Source organism: Lingula anatina, chromosome 3 (assembly GCF_051362555.1).
Source record: "Lingula anatina isolate TDL-2025a chromosome 3, LinAna3.0, whole genome shotgun sequence".
NCBI lineage: Eukaryota > Metazoa > Brachiopoda > Lingulata > Lingulida > Lingulidae > Lingula > Lingula anatina.
Window position 1 is genome coordinate 22,684,834 of NC_141769.1, and position 12,066 is coordinate 22,696,899.

The 12,066-nt window shown below is 37.8% G+C and overlaps 1 protein-coding gene across 1 annotated transcript; it reads right to left on the reverse strand.

Annotated features, from left to right (window-relative positions):
- Window positions 1-5,323: 5,323 nt before the first annotated feature.
- On the reverse strand, window positions 5,324-7,446 carry LOC147763087 (histamine H1 receptor-like). Its single transcript, XM_087008738.1, has one exon. It carries the CDS (start codon window positions 7,247-7,249, stop codon window positions 5,324-5,326), a length of 1,926 nt encoding a protein of 641 aa, XP_086864864.1. The 5' UTR covers window positions 7,250-7,446.
- Window positions 7,447-12,066: the final 4,620 nt, after the last annotated feature.

Sequence of the window (12,066 nt, forward strand, 5' to 3'; positions counted from 1 at the left end):
TCGCGAATGCGTGTGAGCGTTTTATGCAGAGGACACTGCTTCATTCCTTTTTGCAGAATGTCTACTTGCTGTTCAAAATGTACAAATTATGAAAGAAAATTGTGCCCAACAGCACCGATTCCAAATCATGGCATGCAAAACTTAGCAAAATTTGGATAAAGGTGCACACGAAACACGGAAAAAACAAATTCCGCGCCCCCTGAATAGATAATTTCCTAATTATGGTTGGAAGTGGTTCAAAGTGAAATCAATTTCTTGCTTCAATGTTCCACATATAGGGAGCTTCTGTCTGGAACTTGAAAACTAAATTAAAAATTCAAATATCTTTTAGAAACCTGTGACTTAAGACAATTACAAACGAAGCCCAACATGTTACACTATGCATCAATGAAAGAAACATCCTTAAACCAACCACCAAGTAACAGATTGTATGCCCTTATGATATATAATATTGTCTGAATATCATATTTCATTTGTTATTGTAGTTTATTTTTTAATATATTGTAAGGTCAATATCATAAAAAAGATGTCATTGTACCAAAATTACTTTTAAAATCCTACAGATTACCTAACTGAGAGCAGATGCAATCATAGGAAATGCAATTATTGTTTTTTTTTTAATAAAAGAAAAACCCCTAGAACATTAGCACAAGCAATGAAAAAAGAGGTAATGAAAGGATAATAGGCGATAATCAATAAATAATTATCTCAATGGGACGTGCCTGTTCCCCTTTATTGACAAGTTCCATAAATCTAGGTCTAAAAAAGCCCAGCGTGTGCACAGACACAGCTACATGTACGTGCACTGATAAATGCTACTGTGCATTGTGCATTGGGTTCCTCTACTTTATATGTGGCTGATATTGAGAGAAGTAGAAGTGTACTGGGTGTTATGTTGACGCAAATCTTAATTCCTAACTTCTTTTAGATTACCTGCGTGTTTTTCTAAAAGGTGCCTTGTATCCATTCGTGGTAATGACATTTGGTGTACTAGCCCTGCTTAAATGTGCTAGACTTCAAAATTTAATAAATATATGAAATGGCCCTTTAGGCTTAAGTCATGTAGAGAACGAATAAATGTAAAGACTGATGATAATAAGGCATTTGTTACTTTGTGGCAGAGTAGATTATGCCTCTCTCTCTTTCTCTCTCTCTCTCTCTCTCTCTCTCTCTCTCTCTCTCACACACACACACACACACACACACACACTTATAGAGCTTACTTAAGATGTTAATATCATTTCAAAGGCTATCCTGGGCGACATCTGAATACACCAATCATGTTGTAACAAATACATATGTAGATCATATGCCAGTTTGTCCTGTAGTAGACAAGACATACGTCCGTCCTGAACTTCATTTAATATAGGAAAACTTAGGCTTAGGCTTAAATTGAACATAAAGTTGTAAATTTTAAACGGTCGAAACACAATCTACCGATTCCATGTTTCTTATTTTGTCTTTTCTGAAGTGGCGCGTAGATAACTGCTAAGCACACAGAATGACCAATCACAGTTCCATTGCAGTAAACACGTTATCTGAATAATGTTCATCATCCATCCTCTTAACTTTCTAGGCCGTTAGCCCTTTTATATACACATGTTAATGGATTTTTGCGATATAATATTAAAGTGATTTTTAAACCTTTTTACCAAAATTTTCCCATTTTAATATTCCTTCTTCGTGATATTTACAGTATTCCTAGTATTCACCAAGCACTTGTATACATGTAACTCCTACTAGGACCCGTTGGAAAAACAGAGATACATACCTAGAGATGTCACCCATACTCCTTTCTAAATTAAAAAAAAAAAAAAAACAGTATTAGGAGCGAAACTACACGAACCCAAGATATTTTTCCAATCCCAGTGCCCTACAAATTGATGTATATCATTTATCATATTCTTGTTTACTGTTTTACATGTATGTTTGCCAAGTTTTGCTCCCTCATTAGAAAATCCAGTGCACCTTTTACGACCCAGCTTACGGTTACACGTGAGTAGGCCTCATTGATGTTTGGTAATCGACCGTGTGTGATTGGCGAACTGCATAAGGCTCATCTCGTATTTTGCCATTGGTGCTTTTGTTTTGTGACCAGGCTAAAATCAGCTTAAATATATTTATCAAGTCTCACTGTGAACACATGACGTAGATAGAAAAGATAGAAATATAAGAAGAATAAGAACAGAGGTAGTACCTTTCTTAATTGTCTGTAATGCTATTGTTAATATATTATTATTATTACTCTGTTCTTATAAAAATTGTCTGTAATGATAAGGACTTTCTCTCTCAGTTTATCAATGTATAACACTGTTTTCCTACAAGAAGTGTTTTTTGAGATAAATATTATATGTTTGTTATAACCCACGCCATTACCAAGATGAAAACCACATCACTTGCGACTAGTTGCACTCTGGAAGTCTGGCTTCTACAGGAACGACATTGTTAATACCAGTCTAACCTTGCAGGCTTCCGTCATTCGTAATGAACTTGAAAGATACTTAAAAAATATTTTCATGTTTTGCGGTGATCATGATCTGCATTTGCGCAAACGCTCAGGCCAGTTAAGGTTAGAAGGGGAGATTTAAGACTTATAGGACCCAATTCTTTATTTATGGAAATTAACTGCCTTTTGTTGTGTTGACTCCATTTCCCAGCTGAATGGTGTATTACTTGCTGCAACGTAACAAAAGAGCGGGCATTGTTAAGTTTAGCCAAACACAAGCTGTAAAAATGTATTCAAAATTTATATCATTTCTAAAACTGCTGCTTTTTTCAGGGTCCAGGTGGGGGGGGGGGTGAAGTGTCCTCTGTTCATTTTATTTTGGTATGCAGTTATTTATGTTTTAGATAAAATTAATTATTAAATTACAAGTTATGAGAAGTGATAAAAATATCTTTGAAGATCAGCAGAGCATACACATTTTATTCAGTGCTCTGTTCGTTCATTGCGGTTTTGTAAAAATGTCGCCAACTAACTATTGCTTCTCAGTTTTTTTATAGGATTCAAGCATTTGAGAGCCTTTTTTATTGGATTTGTAATCAGATCTATCTTGAAATATATCTTACCTCCTAAAGGATGAATTGGATATATACTTTCAACCTAAGGATAGAATGAGACAACCCCCTCTGAAATCTTTACCACATTTGAAGAAAAGTAGAAAATAAAATGTGTGCACATAATTTGTTGCGATTAGAATTGGGGTTTTCACTCAATCCGTGAACTTCATGAGCAACATTCCAGTATAATTGACCTTTAAGGTTTACTCATATTCTACGAAGGCTAATAACAGAACCACTATTCAATGGACCCAATATAGAAAGCTCAGTGCTGAACTAAGTTTAAATGCCCAAGTCAGAGGCACAAGGTTTGGGCGCGGGCCTATTAAAGTAAACGAGAAAGGCGGGTAGAGTGAAACACTATGTACAGCCTGATAAATTCTGTAAAAAATTAAATGACAAAAATATTGATAAACAGTCTTCAGAAGATGATAGAAGTGTCCCATGCTGAGAGCATGTTAAAATGCCCCCAATATCGTTCAATGCGTTTTATGATGGATTCGTCGACCTTGCATGGAGAGAATTCCTTGGAATCATCATACACCTTTAAATAGAATAAATGAAAAATTAGATTTGACTCTGGTGTAAGCTGGCTTCAAAACATGAAATTATGAATACAGAAATATGAACATAATTATGGCAGAGCATAATAACATTATTTATCTATATATTCAATGTATTGACAAGAATGATTACATTTGGTTTTTATTTTCTGTTCTATTATCAAGTTTTTTTTTTCGTTTTGTTATCTAAAGACCGGTCTTAAGTCAAAATAATTGAACCGGTTACAGATTCCGTTAGCAGAATATTGGAGCGAAGAAACAATTAACGAACGATCCGGACACGAACTAGTTTAAATACTTACTGATTATTATTATATCAAGCTAAAAAATACCCTGTAATTATGTATGGTTTTGTATTAGCGTTGCTTTCATATATCTTCTGCAACTTGTCGCATAGAAAAACTGTAGAGCCGCATTTTTATAGCAGGCAAAACTATTTCATTACTCATAAGGATGTATTTTACACTTGAATATTAGTGAAGAGCATCTGAAACAATGATTTTTTTAAATATTAATGTAAAAATAATTCTTCAAAACAATGCCAGAGAAATGAATGGCACTTTTAATAAACCAAATGGTAAATAGCCCAGAATCAGCACTGAAGGTACATTGACACTGAATCGTAAAAGCACAGCTTGAGACCAGAAGTGCAATAATAGTGTATCTTTGTAATCAGATGGCTTTCCTGAACAGACCTAAGCACTCAATCTTGGCAACAAGACAGCTGCTATCAATTGCAAGCTACTCTGAAATTCTGGTGGAAAATGATGGAGCGATTGCACCGAGTTTCATAAAATAACTAGAGGGAATGGAAATACCGTGTAAGCTGGACGCCTGATGTCTGAGACCGCACAATTAAATGCAGTATCCATTCCCGTCCGATCGTTAAAATGGCAATGAGGCAGATCTAGAGTTTTCTTAAAACTCAGCAAAGAATCCCACGAGTGGGTCGTTTAACCGTATACTTATTGGTCGGAGTTCCCCGGGGTTTGCTCTATTTGGTAGGCATTTACCAGATGTCTTCATATGTTGCATATAAAATTTCCTAGATTTCTTTAAAATTTACGTCAAATTTTCGTCAAAATTTACTTTAATTCTTAATAGTTGGTAGAGATAAACACATTAGATGGTGACCAAAAATCAAATTAAGATATCTCAAGTGAACCTTGAATGCCAAGCTAAAAAGCATTTCCTGTTTTACTGCCTGATAGTACTTTGCTTAATAAAGGCTAAGGTGGTATTCAAAGGTGGTTTAAAGTATAGTGACAGAGGTCGACCATGCAGATGACTGGATACAAATGGCATTGCTGCCAACCCGACAAACGAACAGCAACGGACACGGGTAAAATGTGATTATGCTAACAGAGGAACAATGCGGGTACAGTCAGATATTAGGTGTGAATATATCATATATAAGCCATCCACATGTTTGTTTTGCAGTACCACAGTGCACTTGAATACTAGTAGGCCTATATCGTGTAACATATTAACGCCGAAGCCTATGGGCAAAAGAATTATCAGTGGTATTTGCAGAAATTGACCGTAGTTGGCCGGACAATCCAAAACGAAAATAAGTAGGGGAGGATTATGTGCGGACAAATGTGTATAATAAAAAGATGTTTATAGTAACATAACATCAAATGGTTTCAGTTTCAAAATGAAAAAAAAAAAACTGAATAAAAAACACCAAGCAGTCTTCGTCAGTTCTTACAAAATAAATTCCTTTTCCCATATATCATTGATTTAAAAGCCTTTCTGTAACATGGATTGCAAAGGCAGTAAAGTATGGGGTTGAATGTAGAGTTCACATAATTGAGCCATACGAAAATGTTAAAAACATATTGGGGGATGCAGTGCTCACAGAAACTTTCTATAATCCAAAGTGCACTGTACGGCAGCCAACATAACATAATGAAGCCCATTATAATACCCAATGTTCTGGCGGCGCGAAATTGCTGGAGCAATCTCACTTTCTCAATACTTGAGCGTTCATCTCGTGAGCCGCGGTCACATTGAGCTCGAAGCCTTGCCAGATATGTATGAATCTTATAATCAGACATATCTGGGCATGCTGCCTGCCTTAGCGGCTGCTCTCGATCATGAAATTTAGCATGGGAAACGTTTCCGCATTCGTTACTTAGTGCTTTTATGCCTTTTTGTGCGCGAAACTCATTTTCTGAAACAGTCGGGAATTTAAAAGAAATTTCCTTTAAATCATCTAGTTTCGGGGTAATGGTGGACGATTCCGTTGAGAAGGACCTCTGAGACATGTGTCTCCTTGTATTTTCAAAAATGCTTGGAGACGACGGAAGATCCACCGATGGCATGTCAATATTCTCCTGGCCCTCTCTGTCACTACTGCTCAGGTGAAGAGGAGGGCAGTAACCCTGAAAACTCCAGCCACGAAAGTCAGGCGCAGCGACTCCATTACAATTTGTAAAACTAATTTCATTTGTCGTGGTTACATCCGAATGTTCGTCAAAAAGGTCGTTTTTCCTGGCCTCTGCACGTTCTTTTAACCGCCTTTCTCTCCACCCAAATTTCTGATGTTCAAGCTCACGTAGCTCGTCCTCACCATAGAGGTTTTCCTGACAATCACCATGTATGACCGCTGATTTATACAGCACTTTGATGCCACCTGAACTGTCATTAGATCGGCTGAATTTTTTTGCTTTGCCTAGTGGACACTTTCGCAACACACAACGATTCATGTCCGCGGGTGCTTGAGAATTAATAGAGAATCTGTGACAGCTTGGAATACTTGTTATGCTAACAGCATCCTCACTGTCCATCCGTGCTAGGTCTCTATTAATTTGTCGCATGCTTTTTTGTATGGATACTGTATGTCCCTTGAGAGCGTTAACAATTCTCACGAACAAAATTAACGTGGCCACGACAGGAGTATAGATAAGGAGGATTGCAAACAGTACAACAACAATATGAGGTTTCCATAATAAATGGCAATCTCCGTTGGCTAGTTTTCCGCCATTGAATAATTTTATAATTGTAAAAAATAAAGCCCACCCGATCACAGGAACAAGCCACGCAATGCATATTAAGTGGCACGCTCTTCGTCTGGTCCTCGTGCATAAAGATCTCAGTGGTCTGGACACCGTCTGGCAACGGTCATAAGCTATAACACATATGTTTGTCAAAGACGCCGAACAGGTAAGAAAATCCAAGTAGTGCCACACATAACATAAGGACTCGCTGAATGGCCAATAATCCTGGTATATTACCGAGTACACAAGCATTATGGTCATTGGGAAGGCACCCACCAGTAAGTCCGCGAAAGCCAGACTGGCAATGTACATATTACTTATAGACCGGAGCCTTTTTGCCGTTTTAATGGCAATCAAAGTAAAAAGGTTTCCTATGATGGTGAAAAGGATAACTAAAATCATGGCTGTGATTAAAAAATACCTTAACTCCGGGCTCAAGAACATGTGGAAATGTCCTTCTGGTGAATTCAACATTGCTTTGTTTTGCAGACTGTGTTCTTTGGTGAAATTTGTTTTACTGTGACCGCTGTCCTCAGTTACTAAATGACCTGATAACCCTCCTGCCAATTGTAAAGTAGTGGCACTAACATTCCTTCCAGGGCTCATCTCAGGATTTTCTAACATAATAGGATGCCTTCCTAGATGCGTATAGCTATAAATGAATGTTCTGTTGGTCTGCGTTCTGTTTGCCGATTCATATCGAACATCTGATTAAAACACAAGAGCTCTCCCATTACTGATCTCTACAGATGGGTTTTGTCCTCTCGTGGCATTTTACCTGATACTGGTGCCGTCTCTACCACTATTCGTGACAGCCATTCGATTCCCTACCGCGTCGATATAATGAAAAGTTATGAATAACGACACATAGCTTAAATGTCATTTCTAGGGAAACGTGTGCGAGAATAATTCTTTATAATGTAATTAAGCTTTAGATACCGAGTTCCAACAATTTTGCTGAAGAACGTGTCAATGAGTCAAGCACACTGCTTATACTGTTAAACCGCTGTCATTACGGGTGCGAGTGGAAACCTGTCAATAGTCGTCTGACGTCAACGCTTAGTGTCTTCAGTAGTAAATGTTCTCTTCTTTCCAGTGTGAGAATATACGGAAGTACAGCCCAAAAAAAGAAAGCATTTTGAACTATTCCAAATCACGTTATTTCAATATAGAAATGATGGAAAAATTCGTAAATGCCTTTTCTCAAAGATACTCCCAGCGTTATGGTAGCACTGGTGTCTTCTCCTTACTCTCTATGTCGATAAATCAGCTGTGCGTCATCATTGAATAGCACTGAAACTTTCAGAGCGTGCTATCTGTTTTCTCCGGAGATCTTCCGATTTGACCTATTAAATCCACTGTCCTCGCGTACAGAGTAATGCAGAACTTTGAGCACACCACTTCCGGTGAAAGCAGTCGAAATAATGGAGATAGTATTATGAAGGACAAAGACATTTCCACTATATACTACAAAAGTAAGACCGCTTGCACTCAGATGTAAAAGGGGAAAAATCGAATTAACGAAAAATAAACAGAAAATCGAAAACGTTTGCAAATTTCAAGCACTACATCTACAGTATTTCCAACTGAAACGTCGTGTATGTGAAAATCTGTGATATCCTGGCCCTAGCTTACGTAAATACCATACTCTGTGTGTGAATCGCAATCCTCGCATTTTTTACATGGGAACCTTAATCATAAAACAAAACCTCTTGTTCCTCATTTTACCTTCATGCTTTGTGTCTGTAGTTACTTTTTATTGTATACGATATAATACACTGTGCTGAACACTCATGCACTGTGATGAACACTCATATAAGTTATATGAGTGTTCATCACAGATCAGACCACACTACCAGTTTTCAAGGTGTGTATCAGATCGCATTACACAGTATCATACCCTGAACAAATTTTGAGTGGTGATGCAATGCTTTTCAACCCCGCTGAGAATCGTCACTATCACATCGCGTACTAGGCAAGAGCGGTGTCGCGTCTGATACTATGTAATGCGATCTGATACACACCTTGAAAGCGGGTAGTGTGGTCCAATTTACCGGTGAATTCTGGATCATTCGGTGCCGAGTCTGGTAGTTGGATAGGCCTGCCTGTATAACCATACTAGATACATCATGTGAACAACATTTTACACTACCGTGTACTAGTACAATGTATATTCGATGAGCTTGAGTCTTCAACGTGGGCGCAATACCAGCCACTGCCAGTCGGCTTCATTTCTAGATCAATGTGTACATTATGTACGAAGAAAATATGTAGGCCAGAAAACCCAAACTTTTGCCGCCCGATTGTTTTACAATAATTCAAATAACAAACCCTGCATTTAGGACAATTCTGTTTTGAACTCGGTGTAAATTCCATTAATTCAACACAAACCATAAACAAACAAACAAACAAACAAACAAACAAACAAACAAACAAACAAATAACCGGTAGTATTGTTAAAATTAATGGGTAAAAGTTTGCTTAAATATTCGTATAATGAAAGTGCACAAATGATAATGTATTTAAACCAGTATTGCTGTAGAAATGTAAAGCACTTGCCTCTTGGGTCTACCACCATTCCAGTACGATTTATCTATCTTTCCGTCTATCGTTCTATCTATCTCCCCGTGCGTGCGTGTGTGTGTGTGTGTGTGTGTGTGTGTGTGTGTGTGTGCGTTTCCAGCAACCACATTTGCTATCAGGTCTCTTATTTGCAAATTTCCAACCACTTCTTAGTTCTTGTATGTATAAGGACTGAAACAGAAAATACTTATTTAAAATAGGTTCACATGTCTCAACAACATTTAACATATTATCATTTACATGTACCGGTCTATCAAACACAAAGAATTACATGCACATGCTGCTGTATGAAATGAAAACGATATGCAATAAAAAACTTGATCAGCTTGTGCTTTTATAAGGTGCGTTAAGTCAACCACTCTGTGTAATAAGCCTCTATATTGCAACACTGTGCGTCCTTTAATATTATTATTATTATTATTATTATTATTATTATTGTACCACATGGTTTTAGTCCCGTCCGGATCGTTCCGCCGGCTCCTGCGGCTCCGCCGCCATGTCACCGTTACCGCGTCTCCTCCTAGACGGTAAGGCCCTGCGTACCCATCTCTTGGATTTAGGTCACCTATAATCTCAACTCGTTCCACGTAAAATTTGGGCTTTGTCGGTGCTGGGGTCTAGGTGTGGCACTCATTGCAATGTACCCTTGTCCAAAAATGGCAAAATTAAATGCTAATTATCTACCCTACGGAAGGAGTTATGGGAAAAATTTCTACAGACGGCTATCCAAAAGTCATATGTGAAGATTTCAAATATGCCCTTGGATTTGACATTTGACCTTTATTTCCAGGTCAAACGGGCCAAAATTTTCAAAAAATATTGTTGAAAGTGTTACCCTTCGGGCCATCTTTCATCTCCGTGAATTTGGGGTCAATCGGTGCATTTTCACGGTAGTAGCGGCCATAAGATACCGAAACTGATCTCTAATTCGGGAACCGTTAATGCTAGAGACCCATTCTTTTTTGCATTTTGTAGAGCATGTAAAGCCCAACACTGGAAGTGGTCTCCGTTTTTTTGTATTCCATACGGTTTTTGCTGTATCAAAAAGTACATTGTGGTGGTGAAAGCAAAATGTACAGTACGGTAATGGATAATAAATTTTGAACTCCGGGAAAATAAAACATAAGGCTTGGCGAGGAAGACAACTTCTGGTCAAAAATGACATTATTTCATCAAATTTGAACATCTGGAACTTCTGAACACCTCCCATTTCAAGAATTTCAGCCAAAATGACCTTTTCTTTATTTTAATTGATTTTTTCTGTAGAAAATTTATGGCACATTATTGTAACTCCAAAATTGTAACATTTAGTCCCTTATATCTCCAAAACTGGCAGAGATAGGTCCATAGTTACTATTAAAGTTGAATAGGAAGTCATATACTGGCAATCTAAGTGTGACCTTGAATTTGACCTTTGACCTACTTTTATGATGAACTCCTTTTTGCATGTTTTCTGGCCTTTAAATCTGCAAAATTAGCAAAGAAATGCCCATGGTTACTATTGAACTTGAATAGAAATTCATATACTATGATATTGAAATTGGCCTTTGACCTACTTTTTCACCATGAACTGAGCTTTGCATATTTACTTGTCCCTCATCTTCAAAACTAGCAGAGATGTGCCCGGTGTTGCCCCTAGGTTTTCTCTTTTGTCAGCATATATGCACCACTGACAACACATTTCAAGGAAAACCAATAGGCCTTTTGTCTAGAGAATCACAGGAGTGATGAATGGTAGGAAAATGCAGGTCAATTGGAAAATCTGCTTGATTATAACATTTTTTGTTATATTTTTTGCATAATTTGAAAACTCTTGTTGATTGCATTTTATAGAGCTTGTCAAGCACAAGACTGGTGGTGGTGTCCCTTTTTTTTGGAGGGGGGGGGTTCCATACGAATGCGCTTACTCCAGCTGGTGGTACAATATTCGGAGGCGGTATCGCCTCTCTGATCCTCTAGTTATTATTATTATTATCAGCGCAATCGGAAATATGAAATTAGGGTTGCGGTGAGAGGATTCAAAGTGACGTATGAAGCACTGGAAATGAGAAAGAAGAATGGCATTTGGAAAATCAAACAATGTGGCCTTTCGTTGACAGAAAATTGAATTAAGTTTGAAACGATGAGTTGTTGAATCGCAAGTGTAGCCTTTAGGTCAGAAGTTATATGATCGGTTTGAAATAACATCTGCTTTGTAGTATCAGGGTATCAAAATGTATTGAATTCCAGTTAATAGTTGGATATAGTAGGCCAAAGTGTCTCAAGAGACAATTTTAAGTTGTTTTTTATCAGCGGGTCTACAAAATGTTTCCCACCAGTAAAACAGTGCTACATAATTGTCCACTGTTACCACTATCTTAGTCACTGTTCTGACACTCGGATACAAATTCCCTAAAATATTTCACAGTAAATTAGCTAATATCTCTTTGTGGAACAAAACCACTTCTAATTATCAAAGTTACAGACCACATGTGTGCACATACATAATTGGTATCTCTCTATCTTCTCAGCCGTTTGATGGTTATGTAAAATCCCTAGCATGGTGATCATCAAGGCAGACATCTGGCAAAAGGAACCACATAAGTCTTCGATTTTTCCAGCAATTTATCCTGCTGATTGAATTAATGCACAGTACAATATTCAGATCTTTTCTCCGGTGAGCCCAGTGACTCGTCCTGAATTCCTGAATTCATTGGAAATTCGCCTCTAAAACAAGTAACCATGTGAACTTTCCAAATGTCGATGGAGAACGAAATGCAGGGTTCTTCAGCGGCCAGTGGGGGTGTTCTCCAGTAGCCAAGTCACATTGATAGAAATGGGCTGGGAACCACCACACGTCAGCTTTCTGATATCAGGGT